General features: G+C 50.3%; 2 protein-coding genes across 9 annotated transcripts in view; one reads left to right on the top strand and one right to left on the bottom strand.

Moving 5' to 3' along the window:
• SMOC1 (SPARC related modular calcium binding 1) overlaps positions 1-3,516 on the top strand; it is a 91,483-nt gene extending 87,967 nt beyond the window's left edge. The window contains exons 12-13 of the mRNA XM_010574269.1: positions 1,138-1,188; positions 3,157-3,516. Coding sequence (XP_010572571.1) covers positions 1,138-1,188; positions 3,157-3,173 — 68 coding nt within the window. The 3' untranslated portion in view covers positions 3,174-3,516. The remainder of the gene's footprint in view (positions 1-1,137; positions 1,189-3,156) is intronic.
• Positions 3,517-16,087: 12,571 nt separating this feature from the next.
• SLC8A3 (solute carrier family 8 (sodium/calcium exchanger), member 3) overlaps positions 16,088-22,268 on the bottom strand; it is a 93,205-nt gene continuing 87,024 nt past the window's right edge. For 3 of the 8 annotated variants that reach the window (XM_010574147.1, XM_010574148.1, XM_010574153.1), the window contains 4 exons: positions 19,193-19,317; positions 18,549-18,648; positions 16,771-17,046; positions 16,088-16,464 (listed from right to left, as the gene is read on the bottom strand). In XM_010574147.1, coding sequence (XP_010572449.1) covers positions 16,088-16,464; positions 16,771-17,046; positions 18,549-18,648; positions 19,193-19,317 — 878 coding nt within the window. The remainder of the gene's footprint in view (positions 16,465-16,770; positions 17,047-18,548; positions 18,649-19,192; positions 19,318-22,268) is intronic. The other 5 variants (XM_010574146.1, XM_010574145.1, XM_010574150.1 and 2 more) reach the window with 3 other exon arrangements.

The following is a 22,268-nucleotide window of genomic DNA, read 5'->3' as shown; positions in this document are numbered from 1 at the left end:
CTCGTCCAGGCCCTGCGTTTTGAGGCCTGGAAATAACTTGCCGCGTTTATACGCTTTCTCTTTTCAGCGATCTCTAAAGCCCGCAGGATGGGCTGTGCGACCCGTTTCAAACTGAGCCGCTGCCACCTTTGTTTCCCCCTCTCTTTTCCTTCCCCGCGGTTCGGCTTCTGCCCCGCAGCCCACCCAGCCTCCTGTCCCCGGGGCTCCCCCTCTCAGCCCCGCTCTCTGAGCTGCTGCTCGTCGTGCTCTCGCACGGAGCAAAGCGCGCTTTAGCTCCCAGCGTGCAAAGTACTTAACGTGCAAAGCGAGCTGTGCCGTCGGGTCAGACGCGTGCACAAATCGAAGCCAAGTCTTGGGCTGGGCTGAAGCGTAGGGTGGCAACGGGCTTAGTGCTTCTGGGGGGAGCAGGAATTCCCGTTCCCAGCTAATCCCTCATCTGAAGTCGGACCAAGTAGCTAGTAGGAAACGTGGCGTGCTTTGGCGAGCTCCTGTAATCCCTGAGCTGCCTGTACCCAGGGCACGGTAGGAGCAGGCTTATTGCTGAGGTGAGAGCCCTTGTCGTGAGCTCCATCTGGTGTAGGGCGCGCCTGCCTGTACCTCATGACACAGCCGCAGCTCTGCGGTCTGTCCCTGCCCTTCTGCCAGGTGTGAGTTCAGGTCTTGGATTTTGGGCACCTGTTTGATTGTTTGGCCCAAGCTAAAGATTTAGTAAACTTGGGCTACCTGTACTGCCTACACCTTCACTCTTTTCTGGCTGCCCCCTTTCTATGTGACGTTATTTTGCTTGCTGTTAGCAAAAACTGTTTTGGGAAACTTCACGGCGCTACTTGCATCCTTCCTTTCTTCTTCTTCCTCCTTCCACGGTTTAGTTTAACCTTCTAATGGTTGCTTCTCGCCCACACCAAACCTCTGGATTTCATGACGTTCAGCTACTACAACACCAGGTATTTAACATCTCTCATCTCAAGCACATTAATCTGATTCTTGCATGTGAATCTTAAGGAGCGCTGGCAGGACTTGCTGTGTGCACGCTCCGAGGAGCTCCTTTGAACCTGCCCTCCGGCAGCAGACAGTGGGGAGGCTCCTTTGTCATGCCACGGCATTTATTGCCTTTAACGTGGTTCTTGGATTTTACAGGTAGCCTGAGCAGTTTCCCCCGTGGAAAAAGACAAGGCCTTAACCCTTTCAGTGAGTATCTTGTCAAAATGTTTCCTTTTTTTCTGTGATAACCATGTGTCCCAAAATTCAGTCTCCCCTGCTCTCCTATGTTCACGAATAGCAATACAGAAACAGCTGGAAACCAAAGTTGTTCATAAGAGGTGTGAATATAATAATATGCAGCTCTACTGCATCATCTCAAAGTCCAGCACTGTGTCTTTAGCTGGGGCGGACAGTATGTTGCTAAGGAATTAGAATAGGATACAGCAGCTACGGGAGGAACACTCTCCTACTCAGTTCTCACCGATTCTAGCAAGCAATGATTTAGGTGATTTGTTGTGTTTACGTAACATTTCTCCGAGGACAAGTTCCCATGAAGACTCTTCTCTGTCCCGGTGAAGGTCTGCTCTCCTCTGTGTTTTGTGCCAATGAATTCATCAGGCATGAAGAACAACTTCTATTTGTTTTGCCTTTAGACCTGCTGCCTCATGGTTTCATTGGGTGCTTCTCATTTTGGACTGTGAGAAACTGTGAGCTCTCCCCTGCTTATCTTTTACCTGCCACTTGTTGTTCTGTAGCCCTCCAACATATGTCTGGTTAGACTCCTTTTTGTGTTGAAAAGACCTAGGCTACGTATTTGCTTAATGACAGAAGTCTTCCCATACTTCTTGCTATCCTCCTTACTTTTCTGGGTACCTCATCTGGTCCTGATGAGATGGGCTGAACAGAGAACTGAAGATAAAGATCAGCTAAGCCTTATACATTGATGCAGTGATGTTTCTTGGTGTGTCCTCAGTTCTGAGCACGTATTTGATTTTTGTCTGCCACTAAAAGCTGAGCGGAGGTACTCAAATAATTGCGTACTCTGGCTTCAACCTCTTTCCTGGTGACTCAGAGTGCTCAGTGTCATCCCCGCTCCCCACTGCGTTGCATGTATAGACATTGAAGTCAATCCACTGTTTTTATGAGCTGGTCATTGAGCACTGTGAGAGCCTTTGGCAGAGCTGTGCAGTCAATTTCAAATATGACTATCTGGAATAATTTTGCATTTGATAATACTCACCCCCCGTGGCAGGGCACGCCAATTAGCACCGATCCCCGTGAGGCCTGTCTGGTAACCTTTCTCCTTTCTGAAAACCAAATCCACGCTTCTGCCTTCTCTTCAGCATGTTTTCACCTGTAATTAATCCACAGAGCTCTCTCTCTGACCCCGTAAGAGCTTTGATTCTTAAAGAACCTTTGATGAGGGGCCTAACGAAAGCTTTCTGAAGAGACGAGCGCGGGGCCGTGCGCGTCTATCTGAAGCACCAGGCAGCACCCTTGCACCGTCCGCTGGGACACCAATAGCTCAGCAGGGTCCTGGCACCCTCAGCTCCAAGTACGCTGCGTCTCCGCTGCGGGTTCAGTGGCTTCGGAGGCTTCAGAGCGCCTGGTGCAGACAGGTCTCTGAGAACCCCTGAGCAGGGAGACCGCTGCATTGGGCTGTTGCGGCGGTGGGGAGAGGTGGCTTGCCCGTGCCCTGCGTCCCTGCCTCCTTGGAGGCCCGCTCGCCTGCTCGGGCAGGAGGCAGCTGACGGTGGCTCACAGGGAAGACGGTGGCGGGGCAGCCTGGCGGCAGGAGGCTTCTGCATCAACCGTGGCAGGCAGAAGAGCAGAGGGAGAGATGTCGGACCAGTTGTTTCCCCAGCCTGCGTGCCCATTTCCGAGGAGGGGGAGGGAGAGGAAAGTGGTGGTTTATGTTTAAAAATACATCAGCCCCTAGGGCTCTGTGTGACTCATTCAACGCTTTTTTCAGCAAGGCTGTCTCGTTAGCCCCTGGTTGTTTTCAGCCTCGCAGCTTACTCTGGGATCTCAGCCTTCTGGGGCCACGGCTGCAGCAGAGGCTGTGCTGTATCTTTATTAGTCAGGTGCCCTTTTGGTTTTAATTTGCCTTTTTTCCTCACTTTCCCTGCTTCTGTTTTGTTTTTTTTTTCCTCCTTGCCCACCCCACCCTTTCAGTAGGTCGCCTGGTGTAGCAGCAGAAGACGGAAAGGGAAGGCAGGAGCCAACCCAAAGGAAAGAAAGATCCAGCGACAGACGGACAGACACCTTGCTGCTTGTGAGCAAGCATGCAGCATTAGCAACATCCAACGTAGCAGAAGTGGCACCCAGAACGTTTGCACTTTTTAATAATTGGTTTGGGTTTGGGTTTGTTTTTAATTGCTTTTCAATGCCATTATCTAATACTTTGGAGAGTGGGGGGAAGCAGGATCATGACTTTTTAAAATTGGAACAGCTACTGATGACATAAAATTGAGTTCACTGGGACTCAAAGAAAGAGAATTTTATATACTGTATATAAATATATATGTAAATTGTACAGTTGTCTTGTACAGGGGTTGGAGTCACTGTTCTGTTCCTCCCTTTGCTTCTGAAGGCTGTTAGGGTTAGAGGAACACTTTGCATTTAATGGATTACAGTAATGCATTCGTTTCTGCCACCAAACCATCATTCAGCTGCAAACCTTAACACCCCCATGCAAAAAGGAGTGAGTATATCAGCATGACTTGTGCTTGCAGATGTGCACACCGTGCCCCAGGTACCAGATGCTTCTTGGGAGCAGCTGAACCCCTTCTTTTCTTGCTGTAAAGCCCTGTGCAACTCACAGACGATTGGGCTTTTGAGAGAGCGCAGATTTCACCTAAGTATTGGTGCACTGCAAAGCTGCTTAAAGTAGGGATAGAAAAGGGTTGTATTAAGGACATACAAAAGTAGTTTCTGCACCTGTTGCAAGTTGGGCAGAAATGAATTGCAAATGCATTACTCTCCAGGCTCAGAAGACATGCTTAGCAAAGATGTGCCATGCCTCGGGGATCTAACGCTGTAGGAAGGACGTGGGAGCTGTAGGCCTAATAAGAGTTGGTGAAGTCTTGCATCTTCCTCTCTGACAAAGCGTTCATATATATGTTGTACAACAATAAAAATAGAGAAGCCTGCTAAAAGCAGCATTAGCCTGCCTGTTGCTTTGCTCAAGAGCAAAGAACATACTTGTCAGTGCAGAAAGACGCAATCATGCTGCTGGTCCCCAAGAGTCTGGTTGACTTATCTTTCAACACTGCAGCTTGGGCCATGCTCACTGGCGAAGGTCTGTCTGCAGTGACTATTCTTGTCTTTGGTGGTTGTGAATCCCAAGCTCCTCGCCTGCATGGTGTGTGCCTGCCTAGCTTAGAGTATCCACTTCACCAGATTCACTGTTATCAGTATTAATCACACTCCAGTGTCACATTACAATAACAGTGAAGGCTTGGATTGAGGAGCCTGGTGTTCTTGGAGGCCACAGGGGCTGTTTCAACTACCAGCAGTTTTTCCAAAGTTTCTTTCTTAATCTCAGATACAATTGTGAGGTCAGCAGCAGGGCAGGAGCACCCGTATCAGCAGCCCTAGGTTTGGGCAGAGTGTGATGGGACACACAGCGTTTCGCTTTGTGCGCTTCGAACCACTGGCGGCACTTGCCTGTTCGTAGGAGGTGTTCTGAGGAGCCTCCAGCTTCAGACCTGGCGATCCTTGTGACACTTGGCTCTGGACCAAGAATCTGCAGTCGGAGATGACAACATGCCCTGCCAATATGAGATCACAGCAACAATTGCTTGTAAGAGCATTGCGTTATTGTAGAGACTGGGCTTGTCCCTTGAGACTTTGTTGCTTTGGTAGAGGATGTTGCAACACAGCATCTTCACTCTGTGGCATGTCATCATGACGACAGCATGAGATAAACACATCACAGCAGGAGTGTCCTGATGCAGTAAGTTAGGGCCTTGTTGACAAAATGGAAAGTTTAAAAAAAAGAAAAAACAAAAAAAAACTTTCCATAAATAACTGTTTAAGAGTAGTAATAACTCTTCTTCTGGGACATAGGTTGGAGCCAATTAAAGCATTTGGCGTGATTGAAAACACCTCTGGTAATCTCTGAAGTATACGTCACACCACTGTAACATAAAGAAGTCGTCTCTTTAGCAACAGCAGATCCTGCTGCTGGATCTTCATAGTTTCTCACATACAATGTATGTGCTCTTTTGGCCTGCAAGCTCCCATCTTCTTGATTGCATCTTCTTTTTCTAAATGCCCAGGGCACATCTTTTGTGTGTTGAAATGATTTGGTTTAGTGTATAGTTAGAAATGTCCCTGTCACTCATTAATCCTATTGTAGGAGTAAAGAATGAATCCAGCTGTATAAAAAAAAAATTCTCCTTTTTTAATATGCTAGTTTTAGGAATTAAAAGCGCTGGCTGCTGGGTTGGTGTTTGGTTTGTTTGGTGTTTTTTAATGTATAGTTGCATCCAGCAAAAGCAGCCAATTGGATGCCTACAGGAGTTCTGTCAGCCCGCCACTGGCACTGGGCAATGCCCCACAAGATTGCGGGGGGAGTGCAGAGCTGCTAAAAGTCACTGCATCTTTTTGTCTGGAAATGTCAGTAAACCAGCCAGCCAACACTCCTGCCTGTCACGTAGATCCTTCTGCAGATCTCTTTTTTTCTCATCCTTGTGTCCTTCCCCTCCAAAAGGCCTGCATTCACATGTAGTTTGCAATTAAAATTGGGTCAGTTCTTCAAGGAGGCTAAACAAGGGGTGGCTGTTGATGTTAGCTTTGGTATTGGTGGGTATTCATGTTGCTATGCTAGAGCTGACCCTATGGTTGGATTTGGGTCCAAGCATTATATTGCTTTCCCCTTTACTGCCATGAGACAAGTTCCAAGTCCCCGCATCCTGACTCGCTGGGTTTGCACGGGCCTCTGAGCAGCTGCTGGCAACACTTGCACATTGGCATGCAAGACCCAGCCAGCATGATTGGGTAACGTCTGGACAGAGGTTAGGTTACTTGTTCTGGGTTCTGGGTTTGTTGGAAGATCATGCAGATAGTACTGGTCCTGATTCATATAACCCATGCTGTGAGTTGTCCAAACAGTCTGTACTCATCAGAAGAGAGCAGTGCCTCAGCTCCCCTCTTCCTTTGTTGCTTTTATTGCCAGATAACTGGCCAGTCCACCTGGCTGCCAGGCCAAACATGTCCTTACCTGGCGGTGGTAAGCATTCTTCTGCTCTGCCTTGCATCAGTAGCATCCTACTGAAGCTGGGGCATGGGGAGTGTCAGTGTTGTGCCTGGAAGCAGACCCTGGGCATGTCTCTCCTTATCCTTCAAGTCCTCCTGGGCCTCTCCAGCTCTACTTTGAATGACAGCTGAAAACAGCTGGGACAGAGAAGAGAACCAGGGCTCCGCAGTGCAAGTCATCTGCTCTTCCTGCCAGAAGCAAAAATCCTTCCTTTTTTGCTGATCCTCCAAAGGTGTAGTGTGTCGGAGGGAACTGCATTACGGTGGGATACATCTGTGTGAAGGCACCGCTTTCCATGGCCTGAGTTTATATTGAACTTACCCTGCCCCAGCACATTTCTGCCTATGGCATTTTTTGTTAGACTGAAAGGCATCTGTTTGATTTTGGTTTTGTAATAAAATAGATAACTTTTGCTCCAGTGTCTTGTGGTGGTTTCTTGTTGAGTCTCGATTTCCAGAACTTCTCTCTTCCACATAATATTCTGTTACCTACACAGTGCCATAGGAGAGGGAAGGGGACTTTCCTGCTCGGAGAGTCATGTGTCAGTCTTTGGTCAGGATCTGAGGTCCTTGGATGTTTCTCTCCTGTGGGTAAGCCTCCAGGCTGAATTAAAACATGCCCCAGAGTGCTTCTTGGTGGTGTGATGACAGCTGCCTGAATCTGTCCAGGCTGCTTAGAAAGGCTGTGAAGCTTCAGCACGGGAGTAGAGTTGACCACAGAAAGTGGGACCCACAGCCAAGTGGGATCTCGTACCACAGTCCCCCTAAACTAGGGATAGAGGGCAGGCACCGCACCTCACATCTCCTCATCCCCTTTCAGAAGTGAGCCTTCCTACTTTACTTTTGCAGGTCATGCCTCACCACGTGGGAGCCTGAAATAGTATCTTCCAGCTGTTGTCCAAAACCTTTTAATCCTCAGAGATGACAAGTAACAAGCTATGCTGCGAAGCTGCTGCTATTGTAAAACACGCTTTTTCCTAGGCTACAGGGAGGTGGTATTCATCAGAGGCTGCAGCATGAGGTCCATGACAGAGAAGGCCACACACCGTTCCCATCTAGCAGATATGACCAGTTTCCTCATCACTGTCTATGTCATTTCACTTGATCACGTGTAAATCTCTTGCAATTAATAAGGAGCCAACTCATTTATTGCACATCAAAGGGGAGGCAGTTGCAGTCCCAAAGGGTGGTTTTCTGCTTGTATAGTAGTCACAGGCTGGATTGTTGGTAGATGGGCAAAGAAGGGCTTAGATGCAAGTTCGGTGATGAAAGGAGAAAATGCAGGGATGAGTGACAGCCGGTGTGAATCTGTTAAGAATAAACTGGCAAACCGAGCTGATTTCCTTGCATTACCAAGGTAACAAGTTTGAGGGCTAAGGGAGAAGCAGTAGTTGTCATCTCTGGGGTTCTGCAAGACTCAATTAAAAATAGGAAGAGAATATTTAAAAAAGAAAAAAAGAGCAATTCTTTGGTCATGCTTCCTGTTTCTGGGGTCAACATAAGGCACTCTGAGAGGCCTTCACCCTTCCCTGGCAGTGCAGTCATTCTGTCAGCAAGTCAAAAGAACTACAAAGAGCTTGCTTCTGCCTCTGCTTCCAACAGTGATATTTGCCCAAAGACTTTTCCTTCTTCCCTGCTTCCCCCCCCTCCATCTTTGACATAACTAACAAAACCCACATGCAGAATGCCGACCTTCTGACTTCTCAGCAGCCAGCCCTTACAAGCCATTTCAGGCAAAATAACTTGGCAGCCCTCCAAAAGCTGATATTAAATTGGACAGCGGGATCTGCAGAAGTGGCGGTCCTTGGTTTGGTAAACACCTGGAAAACAAAGTGGGTTAAAAAAACCACCACCTCAGGAACTAGGAGTATAACAGCAAGGATTTTGTATGGAGTGTTTGCCAGAAGAGCCGAGGCTGGCTGCTTTGGGAAGCAATGATGCTTTCTGCCATTCTGTATCTGAGGGCCTGCTTACTGATTTTAATGATCGGTTTTGTTTTTCAGAGGTGTCTTGCCTGTGCGCACCAGGAGGTGCCTAGCTTTCGTTCGGAAAACGCCACCGGCTCTGTGCTATGTGTTGTAGCACAAACCTATATCCCCACCTCCTGCAAAAGCATAAATGAATGTTTACTCCACATTACGCATTTTCTTGCAGCACATTGGGACCGGGCTGAGGGTCTTCTGGCTCTCCGCCCGGGCAGAGGAGCCGTGACCCCGCTGTGTACTTAGCCGACCGGCCTCCCCTTGAAGAAAGGCACTGGCGGTGGGTGGCTCTGCTCCCTGCCTGAGCTAGACCCGCACTGTGCTGCAGGCAGAGGGGTGCGCGGGTGGACGTGGCCTGAGGAGGGAGGCAGAAGGTTGTGGCTCCTGCAGAGGTTGAGGTTTCCACACCTTGCCTCTTCTCTGGTGCCAGTAGGAATAGCAGGCCCAGGTCTCCTGCATGCAATTCACAACTAGGTGGCCCTAGTTCGGAGCTCGGAGTAGCTCCTCAGTGCAAGATCTGGGAGGCTGGAGTACAGGTGAATTCAGCTCACCTTACTAAAAGAGACAAATTCCGTCCCAGTACAAAACAGATCCTTAACTCATTGCCTTTTGGTGTGTGAATGAAGGACTCGCTTCGGTGAAACAAGTTCTTCTGTAGCATCTCAGTGCTTTGCAATAAAAGCAATAAAAACTGCAGAGTTTGAATGCCCAGCGTCCCATTGCACAGTACAGCTCTCGCCTTGCATAGCACAAAGTACCACTGCTATCTCCCTCAGTCATGATTTTGGCTAAGACCACTGAAGTAATCCCTGCTGACTTCACCATGTCAGAAAAGAGTTGACACAGCATTTGGCTGAAGAGACGGAGCTATTTCTGAAGTGACTTGGATGTTCTCGCTATGAGCTGGCAGGTTGTAACGGACAGGGCTGTATGAAGGTGGCTGAAGTTGGATCTGTTCAACTGCAGCCCAAAGTGAATGTAAATATTTGCATCTCTTGAGCTGTTACAATTGTTTCAAGTGTTCACATGTCTGCCGCAGGCTTTTCCTCCTCAAAATGCGGTTGAATACCAGACCTTTGTCAAATGAGTTAATCTAAAGTACTTAGACTCTAAAAAATAAAATATCAAGTATCAATGAATTCAGAAAACTGGTGGGCAGAATCTGTGAAGAGAGGTCCTAAAGGATAAAAAAGGATCTGAGCACTGATAAAAGAGCTGAGGTCAAAGTCCTAATAAGAAACTATCATGCTGCAAGGGAAATGAAGGGAGCGTAAGTAGAGACCAATAAAGGGGATCAAGAGCTCTTCCACCTAATGAAGCACGAAAAGGAAAAATACGAAACATGGGATGGGTGTTGGAGCATTGTAGGCTACATGTGAGCTTCCGGGAGACTTAAGGATGTCATGGCAACATCATCGAACTAGAGATGAAGAAAAAACTAGGGAATTATAGTCCTGATGTCCTAATATCTCTGTGTGAAAACTTAAAATAGGAAGCTACTGACTAGTTATTCTCTAATGCCCTAGATAGATTTATAAATTTGTAAAAAAAATGGCTGGAATGGGTTTGTTTGATGTTTTGTTGAGGACAAATCATATCAAACTAATTTGATTCCATTCTGTGACAGGATAACTAGCCTCACGGCTCGGGGGGTCAGCACTAGATGTGATATGTCTTGACTTTGGTACGGCTTCTGGCACTGTCCCAGAAGACATTCTCGTAAGCAAGCTGAGGAAATGCAACCTATTTAGACTCACAATACATTGAGTTCGGTGTCAAAGTCAGAGAGCTTTCTGGGGAAATATTTCCAGTGGCGGTCCAGGTCTCTTCAGTGTTTTCAGCAGCAGCTTTAAGAAATTGCTTTGCTATAAAATTTCCTGGTGATATTAATCTGGGGGCTGGGGGGGGGCAGGCTGTGAGGGTCCTATGAAAGGTAGGACTGGAATGCTTGATAGATTGAAGAAAAAGTCCAAGTCAACAGGATGAATTTCAGCAGAGGAGCATGCCATGACCTGCCATGAGGCAGCTGGTGTGAATGTGCAAACACAAAGCGAGACCCAGCGGGCAGCAATCCAGCAGAAACGACTTCTTGGAAGCTGGAAGAGGAAGAAGTGGAGGACCTGAAGGGCTTTACCACATACAAAATGGTCTCACGACAAGGATAGTAATCAGTTGTTTTCCATGCCTTTGTGAATAAAACAAGAAGAAAAAAAATTAGCAGGGCCAAAAAACCCCCACATTTGGGTTTGCTGTTAGTTTCTACCCAAGATGCTCCTGAAGAAGAGGAGGCAAACAAATGTCTTTTGATTGATAGCTTTTTTAAGAGCTTATTGGACAACCACAGTGTTGATAGAGGCATGGAGGTGCTCTGTACAGTATGCCTTAGTGCCAAGGATGTGCACAAGCTGTACACAAATAATTCTCACAAAATGGGACCAGTGTTTCTGTAATGCAAGCTTATTTTCTTAGACAGCAGAGGCATCTTCCTAGGAAAGTATTTATAACTTCACATCTTACACCCTAAAAAAAATACCTTTGTTTGAACCGTTTATTTCTTTAATTCACCTAACTTTCATACCAGTTTCAAAGTACTTCCTAGACCTGTGTAATTTTTTTATTGCATTCTTCAAACTGGGCCAATTTCTGAGTGCACGCCCAGCGATGAGTAGTAGGTAGGTCACCATTTTTCCTTTAGCCACAGCTCCCATTCAGCTTGCCACATATGTGGCAATAGCAGCGGTACTGTCTGGGACGCTGGTGAATGCTCACATTTAGGTGCAGCAGGAACATCCGATGAGCTCATCATCAACCTCACATCATGCCCGCAGGCTCCATCTCTAAGCTCCAATTACCACCCGAGGCCAAGTGTGGGGAAGGGCTGTGTTTCCCAGTGCAATGTAGAGAGGGGCCAAGGGTTTCTGCTGCTGGCAGAGGGTGCAAGCATTGAGCAACCCCCTGGCCATCTGCGGGGAAGAGCCATGGGCCTGGGGGGCTGGTCTGTCCCTGCCACCGCACGCTGCTGGGAAAGCACAGACCTGCTGGGCGAAAGGAGGTGGGGGGGGGTGAGGCGGGAGTGGGGGGATAAATCTACTCATGGTGTTAATTATCTACACATTTTAAATAACTCATTTAAATACTAAGAGGTCCTTAATCCCCTCCCGCTATAGAGGCAAGTTGGGAGCACTGTCTTCTCTGCTGGGCACTAAGTGGCACTGGCACACATAGCTCTGTTATTAAGAAGCTGGCTGCTGCTGGCACACGCATATAGATGACAACGGTCATTAAAAACAATTTTTCCATATAATACTACAAAGGTTATTCTCGGTGACAAGTACTTTCCAGCTTGCGGCCAGGGCTGAGCAACTGCTGCTCCCATTTGTGCAGGCTGGCTCCTATACCAAGGTCAGGGCTGCAACCACTTCCTGCCAGAATTAACCCCAGAAAAGCTTTTGTCTGGCTTCTTCCCCAGGAAAAAAGCAATTCCAGGTGAATGATACGAGGAATGACCTGCTGCCACTTAACACCAAAGTCTGACTGAGAATGGGTTGAAATTTCCTGGCTTTGAATGGTGGCATGTTCAAGCATGACCAGATCTCCTGGATGCCTTTGTGTTACTATCTATATCTGTCCTATTGCGCTATCGAGAGGTGGATGATGGTCATTCCTCAAATGTCTTGTTACTTACACTTTATCTCATCAGCGTCTGGGTAAAACAGTACTGGGTGTCCTCCAAAATGCTTTCCTGAAGCAAAAAGTGCTATGCTAGTGGAGACATGCAGGTAGGCATCATCCCACTGCAGCAGTGGGCCAGGGTGGCCGAATCCCAAAGTGGCACACATAGATAATGGGGACTTCTCCTTGCAGATGGTGCAGTGAGGTGAGGTCGTGTTGCTACTTTGGGATGGAGGGTCCCATACCAGGGACAAGTGACTTTCAAACCATCCAGCAGCCCCAGCCATGGAATCAGAGGAAATGTGCATCACAGAAGATTTTTGTGTTTAATCTGTCCTTGTCCAGAAGAGCCCTGATCACACCAACACCACAGTGACTGCCAAAAAGGTGACAAAGCCCAATCCAAGAGCTGTAATTGCCTCCTTCCTAGCTGAAAAAGCCTTTGCTCGATGGCTCTAACTAACACTTCATTCTCACTGATGAATCGCAGCTGATTCCCCGATGCCTGCATGCTCCTCTTCCTCCACCCAGCTTGCTCTGGGATGGAGCCCTTGGGTCCCGGACTAAGCCTCAGCACCTGTGGGGACCGGGATGTTTCTGTGCAGCAGTGGCAGCGAGCCAGCCCCAAAGGGTCTCACCCCACACCCCCCACACCCCCCCAGCCCCTTCACTGAAGTCAAAGGCAATGGGTGCTTGGCTAGAGCCAGAGCTTGTGTGCTTCCCCCGGGTCAGGAGCAGGTGTGCTCGCTGCGGCCACTGCTGGCTCACGGGGGGCACGAGCCGGCTGACAGGGCAAGGGGTGGGAAGTGACCCCCACGGGGTGCAAGTGGAAAAAAGCAGTTAGTGGTGACGCTGGGTGAGGAGGCAGCAGGGTACCGGCCCAACCCTGGACACGATTCCTGGCCAGCTTGAGGGGGACGGGCGAGTGACTCCTCTTTGCAAAAGTCTTTTTTACCCAAAGGCTGATTTTTGACCAGCACCCGTGCAGTGCGGCATCACCTGGATGGCAAAACCCCTGGGGTGCCAGGGGTGCACCCCATGGCAGCAGTGGTGGGAAGGCAGCCAGAGGTACCGCTGGCCCCACGCCACGCGTGGCCCATAGACTATGTCCCCGTGCCACGGCAGGTCCCAGGGACAAAGCAGCTCCTTTGATCACCTTGGCTTTTCCCTCCTATGCCAGGACATGTTATTTATCCACAACCGCAGAAGCGACAGGGCCTCAGCGAGGAGCGGGGATGGAGGGGAGAAGGAGGCAGACAGGGCTGCTGAGAGAGGCCAGGGGCTGTTATTGCAGGCTGCCATGGGAAGCTGACAGCAGAAACAAAGGGGAGGGAGCAGAGACAACAAAACCAGCAGCAAAATCTCCTCTCCACCAACCAGCCTGGGGCCAGCACTGCAGGGTCCTCCCAGCAGCACCAAACTGGAGGGCTGGGGGGGGCAAACCAGCCAGAGCCAGCGCGACCAAGTCCAGGCACCTGCCCAAAGGAAAACAGGAGCAAGCAGATAGCTAGACCCAAAATGAAACATAAAAGCCTCAGCAAAAAAAAAAAAAAAAAATCCCCAAAGGCCCCAACCTGTTTTGTTTTTTTTTTAGCTTGCATATTTTTTAATGAAGTAAAAAATAAAAATAAAAGAAACACTCCACAGATGTTGTAGGCCTGGCTCGTATCGCCCTCGTGCATGGAGGGCACCATGGTCCCCATGCAATTGGCACTCATGGCAGCCAGTCCTCCTCCCACATCCCCTCCCTGCAGTCAGCTGAAGAAGGAAGCGGATGAAAAGCACATGGTGGACACAGCACAAGCAACAGAAGAACGGCACAGCAGCTCCCCAGGCCGGGCTTTACCCAGGGGTGGGTGAGCTGCCACAGGTAAAATAAAAGCTCAACAGACTTCGTATGCCCAAATTAAAACCAGCGATGCTAACAACCTCCCCTTGAGAGCTGCACTTTAAATCCCCACAGACAGCATTTCGGAGCTTTTGTAATTTTTCTTTCGGTGTCGCACGTGTGAACTCTGGGGTCCCCAGCCGGTGGCAGCAGCCGGTGGCGGCAGCAGCTGCTCTTGGTGGCCGTGGGCACGGCCGGGGGCCAGAAGGACCGGTGAGCTCGGTGGAAGCCTGGCCTCAGGGTTTCTTGCCCATCTTTTTCCAGGCCCTTCCCCAAAAGCATGACGAAGGGAGGGTAAGGAGGCAGGAGGTCGGATGCTTGTTGGCTTCAAACCCAACGGCTTTCGCCCACGGCGGGCTCCCACCGGCAAAGCTCCTGCTGCTCCTCTGAGAAGGATCCTTCTTCTCTGCCTTATGTGTATACACATTTACATAGAGATATAGGTATCTGATAAACATTTTGTATGAAAATAAATACTTCATCTGTGTGTTAAGAACCATCGTCACTCATCTAGTCACCTGCTACGTTACATCTCTTTTTGTCCATGACAACCTTGTTCCCATTGCTTTTTTCCTAACCTGCGGACACCTCCTCCCTGCCTCCTGGGGCAGCACAAAGCACAGCAGCAGGCAGAGATGTACCTTTTGGCAGCCCCGCTCTTACTCGCTGCCTCCCAAGGTTTGGCTTATTATAGGGAACTTGATGAAGAAAATGTTTCCCTTTTCAGCACCTGTTTCTTGATCGAAGAAATGATCTTCATCTTGAAAACACTTTACAAAGAGTAAGGTTTCTTCCAGGGCTCTCAATTAAGAAATATGTTTCTAGATAGCACTGTTTATATAGATATAGGTATAGTTTTTATTTATTTTTACCAACCCAACATTTCAATTTGCAGCCATTGATGTAATTTATGACATACTCTCGTGGTGTGGTTTTTTGAGTTTGGGGGTTTTTTTTCCCCTTAAAAAGAAATGCACTTCAAATGAAAAGGATGCCTTTTTGTCTGTCTGGTGTTCCTGAAAGGTAACTCAAGATGACACAGGAGTCCTGACGTGGGTGGCAGTTTTTAAGCCCGTACTTTTCAATGGCCTGAAGACCACCAGCGAGATGTGGGTGCTGTGAAAACCGGGGTAGCAAACGAGTGAGAGGGCAGCCACACCACAGCTCAGGGTGGGATGGCACTGGGAACATACGGGCACGCTAGCTGGGTTTTCCTGAATTAATTTCCACCTCCAAGCAGGAGGACCGTGCAGCAAACCCACCACCACCACCATTCCAAGGAGCTAGTGCCGCTTTCCCTGGCCCCCTCGCTCCCCCCAGGGCAGGCTGTTCCTGGGTAGCCATTTATTTCATTATTGATGTAAATTAACATAATTTTCTCTCCCTGCAGTACCGCAAGCTCGAAGTTAATTATACAAAGAGAAATGCCATAGTCAAAATATACATGATACGTATTATATTAGAGGGTTGGGGGTTTTTTTCCTCCTTTTTTTCTTAGCCCAGGCAGGTGATTGAGATGCTACATGCTCCAGCCTTTGTCACTAAATGTGTGTGTCTGTGTCTGTGTGTCTGCGTTCGTTTGTATTAAAAATATATCAGTCTTGTGATGTTCTTAAAAAAGAAAGAAATGGAAGGTGGCGGGGGAGGGAACGGGTAATAGTGAAAAAGTTCTTTGACTGTGTCACAGTCTTTTGTGGCTTCAGAAAATACACATGTTCATTTCCAGCACTGACGGCAGCTTGAAGCTTTAGAGTTTAAATTTTTAACATTTTTCTGTTTAAGTAGTAAAAAAGAAAAAAAAAATAATCAAGCAGCGTGCCCCCCCAAAACCAAAAAGCAACAAGCAAACAAAAAAAAAGAAAAAAAACCCACAAATTCCTGATCAGACTTCTGCAATTGCCAACCAGTAAAAATAAGAAGACATCTCCTTACAGCGGAGGGGTGCTCGGGAGGAAAGGAGACAAGCCCCTATGGGAGAGGTGGCCTTTGGAGATGGCTGAAACTTCGTAATCTCATTGAATGGGGTCAGTGGCTGGGTTTATTGTGTTTTGTTTTATTTCAACACTTGCCATTGTTGCTTTCTTTTCTTTTGTATGATTTTTGGGTGGGTTTTGTCTGTTTGTTTTTTTCACTCTGTGATGGTTTTGCCCTTCTTGGCGCCCAGCTGTCCAACCATCTGGGCGGCGGTGGCCCCCCCGATGGACAGCTGTCCCCTCCGGTGAAACCACACTGCCAGGACCGGTGTCCGGTGAGGTAACGGAGGAGGGGGTCCCTCCCCCCGACGGCACCGTCCCTCCACCGCCTAAAACCCCTTGATGTAGCAATAGGCCTCCAGTGTGGCGAAGAGGATGTACAGCAGCCAGAGGCTGACGAAGAGCAACGTCGTGGCCAGTTTGCACCCCCGGGGGCCGCCGAGCTCCCCCCCGAGGTGGGGCCGCCGGCGGTAGAGGAGGACGCTGATGCAGATGAAGGCGAAGATGGTGAAGAGGGTGACGGAGAAGGCCAGGGTGCCCGCCGACACCTGGAACTCCTGCCCCTGCGACGCCCAGTAGATGGCCGCCACCGACCACGCCAGCCCGATGCCCAGGAAGACGTTGACGGCGTTGCTGCCTGTGACGTTGCTGATGGAGGCGTCGGCGTACACGTCCTGGATGGCTGCGGCTTTGCTGGCAAATGTGTCTGGGGTTGGGGAAGGAGGGAAGGAGAAATCACTGGGGGTCCAACAGGAGAAATGGGCAACCCTTCACGTCTGGGGGACAAGGGACGCTCAGGTGAGGCACCGACCAGGTTGGGACACAGACCTCTCCTGGTGCACAACCCCCTTCCCGGGTCCAGGGACCCCACTTTGCCACTAAGTGGGATGCAGACCTCGCCTGGGGTCAGGACTTTGTGGAGCCCTGTCCCATGACAAAGCTGCTCCCCTGGGGGCAGGAGAGCCACCAGAGGACTTTCCTCCCACCCCAACCCCTCCCATGGCCACCCCACCTGGTACAGAAGTGCCGAAGGCGACAAAGACGACAGCGGTCACCGAGTCCTTGAGGCCAATGGTGCAGCCAAAGTGGGACGCGAGGTCTCCGATGATGGCCGTGAGCATGCCGATGATGAGGATGGAGACGACGAAGCAGGCCCAGCCGTTGCAGTACTCGGTGGGGGGCACGCAGGCAAACAGCACCTTCCAGAAGACGGTCAGGAAGTGCATCACGTAGTCAAAGCAGGACGGCAGGCGCTCCTCGCCGGACTCGTCCTCGTCCTCATCACCCGCTGCAAACAATGTGGAAGGAGAGGTCCAGTGCTCGTGACGGGGCAGGTCAAGATTACTGCAGACCGTGCTTGGCCCTCCCACCCCAGGGCTCCAGGGATGCTGCTGTCCTGGGACAGGGTGGCATGGTGCCGGCCACGACAGTGTGCTCAGGGCATGCCGGGTCCCTCAGTGATGGGGGGAGCCTCCCGGGACACCCCAGAGCCTGCAGGGCTGGGGAGTGGCAGAGCAGTGTGTTGTACCCACGGAAGGGCAGCCCTGTCCCCATCCACAGGCAGTCACGTAGGACACAGTCAACCTGTGGAGATCACTGTTGAGGACCACCATGAAGTCACACAGGCAAGTGATGTTTTGGGGGGAAAAAAAAATAGCAGAAAGTGATAGAACTGGGAAACCCTTGGTCCTTCTGCTCCAGAGCACGGGCTGGTCACCAGCAGTGCCCCAGCAAGAAATTTCTCGTCTGTGTGAAGGTTTCAGCAGCAGCCCTGCAGGCCCTTGGAGGGGTCCCCTCCTCAGCCTGGTGGGCCAGGCCAGCCCCGAGGCTGGAAGCACTGCTGGTCTTTGTGCAGATACAGGATGATGGAAATAAATTGGAGGAAGAGAAAGCAGGTAGGGAGCACAGGGAAAATGGCAAGGGAAGGAGAGAGACATAGGAAGAGAGAAGCAGGCCTGGGAAAAAACATTGCTCCAAGGACAGAGGTACCTTTTCCACAGAAGCAGTTTCTCTTAAACGCTAGAAAGAAAACCGAATACCCTGCATCTCTTCTTTCACGTCAGAAGAAGCTCTTGTGGCCACTGGTGGCAGCTCCCACCCAACCGCCTGCTGCCTGCACTACAGCTGGGTGGAAAACAGCCCTTCGGGGAAGATGCCAACCCATCAAGTAAAGGTTCAGAAAGGTGCCAGAGTGTCGTTAATGGCATGCCTAAAATGTCCGCTCCACAGCTGCCTGGCTCTGGAAGCAATGAGCTCTCTCAGGCTCCCCGGGCAACAGCTGGCAGGTCTCTGGGCCTTTCCCTCCACCAGCTGCTGCCTTGTGGGGCAACATCTGTCCGCATGTGGTAACCCTCCCTACTCCCCGAGACTCTACTGGCCGTGGCAGACAGGACATCTTCCAGCAGCAGGAGCTACCTGAAGAGGACAGCACTGGGCACACCAGGAGCCAGCAGCCCAGCCAGGATGGGAATTTGCTGCCTGTACGCTGCTCATCAGACCACCGAGGCAGCAGAAGCACCGCCAGCGGCCGTAAAGTCTTTGAAAACCAGCCTCCTGGATGGTTCCGTACCAAAAGATGGATCCCTTGGGCTCCAGGCTAATGCATCTGCAAAAGCCCAGTATATTTGGAGCAGAGGAGCTCTTTGGACTGGCTTTGCTGATGGCCATCACGCACGCAGCAGCTGAGCATCACTGCCCAGGCAGATGCTGCCTCCTGAGCCCAGACAGATCTCATCCCAGGCTGCATAAACCCTGCGGATACTGGCGTGGGTTTTCCGATGTCCCCCTCACCTGCACTGACGGTAATGGCCTCCATGAACTGGTCCCTCCAGGAGTGTGTCCCTACAACCAAAGCCAGGTTTGTCTTCTTAATCAGCTTGTCCACGGTGCTCTGTTGTGGGAATAAAGATGCAGAGCAATTAAACCTGCTGCTAGCAGGCAAGGCTGATCTCGCAGTGCACTCTGATCTCACAGACCCTTGCCAAACTGTGGAAGTGCCACAAGCACTCTCCTGCCAGCGAGATGAGGCCATGACCGGAGTTGGGTCCACCTTCTCCCTGGACAGGCTGACCCAAACCTCACCAGAGCCAGCTTGTTTGCCACTCCTTAATCCTGATGAGGCTCCTTTTTCCCTCACTCCTGCCTCATCAGAGACTGCTTTGCTCCTGCCCTCTCCTGCACACTGGCTTCTTCTGCTTCCAGCAGGGCTCCCTTGTCTTTCTCCTTCCACCTCTGCCTACCAGCAGCTACTTCCCCTGGCATTTCTTGTAGGTTTCCCCCACCCTTTACTGCACTGCATACTCCTTTTTCTCTTCCAGCAGCCCTTTCCCTGCACATGCAGCCACCCCCCTGCCTCCTCAGTCCTGCTCTCCATGGCTGCTCTTCAGTGCCACATGGCTTTCCCCTCCCGGAGGACACCTAGACCAACTACTGACCTTGAATTCATAGGACTCCTCAATGATGACTTCTAGTTTGGGATGCTCGCCGAGTATCGGTTTGCCCATCTCTGCAATCCTCTTGGCTTCCTCCTCTTCAACCGTCAGCTTCCTCTCAGCCACCTCTGTGAAAGCAAGGTCAACACCAAGCTGTAGGCAGCAGCCCTGGAGCACCGGGGCACCGTGGGGGCTTGTCTGCAGGGCCTCAGCACCGGCTCCCGCAGCCCCTTCACAGCTTGCTAAGCTCACGCAGCAATTTGGGGGGCAGTGGTGGGGTGTTGGACCACAAAAACAAAGGACCGAGATTGCTGAATATGTTAGTCACCAAGAACATACACAACATGGTTTTAATTTATTAAAAAAAACCACCACCAAACGTTTCTTCAGCCTGCATGGGTGCTCTTGGATGACATACCCCCTCCCGTCACCCCTCCAGCAGCCACACCTCTGGGGAGACCGAGGTACCGATTCGTTCTGCCATTTGGCACAAGCGTCCTTTAAGACAGCTTTGACGCCCTGGTGTGTTTCCTGGTTTGAATGAACAAGAGACAGGTTCTTTTTATTTTTTGATTAGAACATCACTGTTGGTACCCTGTGCCACTCAGTGCTTGATCTAACGCTCAGACAGACACACACAGTCACAACCACACATGCACACACAAACACATTCCTAGCGTTTGGAAAGACGAACGAAGTAAGTCAGGAAGCAAGTCGTTTTTTTCCTTCGTATTACTGGATGTTTAGTTTCTGCTGGAGGAAACTAAACCAGGACCCCAGGTCAGCAGCATGCTGAGATGACCCTGCGTCAGGCTCATGTTGCTGATGCCTCGGCAAGCCCAGCGAGGTGCCTGGGGAGGTTCTGGTTGTCCGGACGGGAAGGAGCACCCCAACCAGCAGAAAGGGTGCCCTGGCACTGTCCCAGCTCTCCTCTCCCACCCACACACCCAAGTGCAGGCATGTGCCGACGGGCTCTCCGAAAAGCCTTGACATCTCAAGAAAGGAGCTGGGTTTCCCCTGGCTTTCCAAGCAAGCACAGAGGGGAGGAGGCAGCCGAGCTGGAGAAGTGCAGGAACAGGGGTGAACCTGGACAAAATGTTCTGCCTTATGCTACACTTGGAGGCACGAACTGATGATTATCAAGAACACGATTCAAGTTACTTATATTCACTTGAGCAGGGAGTTAGATGAAATATACATCTCTTTCCCTCCAAGACAGAGATTGAGAAAGTCCAGTCTTTGCCTCTGCCTGGAAGTGTATGAAGATGACATGCTGTATCCATCATTGAAAATGCAGGTGCTTATACATCAGTTGCCGTACCATGTACGTGGCTCGCTTTAGTCTGAGCTCCCCCATAACCCAAAGCTCGGGGGAGGAGGCACCCTCAGCTCTGCAAGACCCAGCTTGGCAGACGAGCCGAGCACGTGCTGACGTGTGCTGGCAGCACTGAGCTGAGCAAAAGCACAGCAGCCATCCCAGCAGGGTTGCAAAGCCTGGACTTGGTGACAGTCTGGCTCACTACAACCTTCTCTGGGAAGTAACTACATCTGAAAAGCTGCGGTCGCAGCTGGCGGCACGGTCCCTTGGGCTCTCACACTCTGGCTGCAGTTGCACAGTGCAGAAAGCAAATGTCTGGAATCAGAGGAGCTGCCCTGAAAATGGGGAATATCAGGCAGAATTTCCTCGGCTTAACAACTCCAGGAGAAACGATGCAATGAAACCTCAGCCCCACTTTAACTGATTTGACAAAAGCCTTTGGCACAGCAAGACAACACGAAGCCTCATGCAAATATTAACTATCTAGGCAAGGCTGAGCTGCAGGCAGGTCTGTAAACACACGCAGTGCAGAAATCTTTCTCCTCCCCGTAGGGAGCGGTATCCGACACAGCTTAATCCCAGAACCTGGTGTCTGGCTCATGATGGTTTATGCACCTGTGCCAGGCAGGACAGTGCAAGACCCGAAACCCTCCTCTGAGGAGGAAGATCTCCCGCATCTCTTCTCACAGTGCGCCAGGTCCGCGGCTGTTGGGCAGGCTGCATGGGAACACCTGCGTCCATGGCCAGAGGCAGGACCTTCAGCTGCCAGCAGGCGGCTTTGTTGTCTCTGCAAGCTACTTGTGGATCACCTATTGATTTGATGAGCATGGCAATCACTTGCCAGGCAGGTCTTAAGAGTAAATCAAGTGACATGTCCATGTCCAAGAGTGGACAGATTGCTCTGGCAGCCTGGGGTCTGGATGCAGTGTGAGCATGGGAGCGGGCACTCCACCGAAGTGAAGGTGCTGGCACTTACCACAGCACTGAAGGGCTGTGGGACTCGTGCTATTTCAGAGGGCACCTTGCCAGCAGCAGAAGTGCCACCAGAGGCACCTTCAAGCCCTAGGTAGGGCACTCATGGTGAAGGGACAAGCTGACCAGTGATGGAGACCTGCAGCCTGCTGACAGCGTGTCCACCAAGACATGAATAATGGAGGCCCTGCTGTCACCACGCAGCTCCTCTGCAGTGAATATGGTGAGCTGGGGCGCAGAAAGAAGAAAAACGGTCGCCCAAGAAGGCACGTCAAGGACGTCCTATGGAGGCAGCTGATTGAATACCACTGCCAGGCTAAGTCTTTCAATGATGTCAGCTGCAAGCAAACTGCAGGAGAACAGGCATAGGCAGCACGTCCAAATGGGTACCTCGCAGAAATGTTAATAAAGGAAGCTTGCAGATAAGGAAAAAAGGAGGTAATTCCTTCACGCCTCACTAAAAAGCAGTCACATTTGTGAATGTGCAACAGGAAAGCAAAGCACAGAAACCTAACAAACTTCAAAGGTGCATCTGAAACCATTTAACTTGCCGTTGTGTTTTCACTGAGCCTCTATCCTAACGTAGGAGACAAACATAGATTAAGAGTCACATGTCAATATTGTGCTGGATCTTGCTCAATGCACTCGTGCAAGTGACCCATAGGTGCCAAATACCAGGCTGCTGACTGTCCTCTGAAGTTAAGGCAGTGCTGTTTGTGGCAGGAAGGACAAGCTTAGGAGCCCAGTTGACACCTATATTCTCCATACAGTTAAGGGGGAGAGCTAAGC

The sequence above is a fragment of the Haliaeetus leucocephalus genome, unplaced genomic scaffold (assembly GCF_000737465.1).
Source record: "Haliaeetus leucocephalus isolate CR32 unplaced genomic scaffold, Haliaeetus_leucocephalus-4.0 Scaffold417, whole genome shotgun sequence".
Lineage (NCBI taxonomy): Eukaryota > Metazoa > Chordata > Aves > Accipitriformes > Accipitridae > Haliaeetus > Haliaeetus leucocephalus.
Note: the sequence above shows the minus strand (reverse complement) of the source record. Positions and strands in the feature narration are given on the sequence as shown.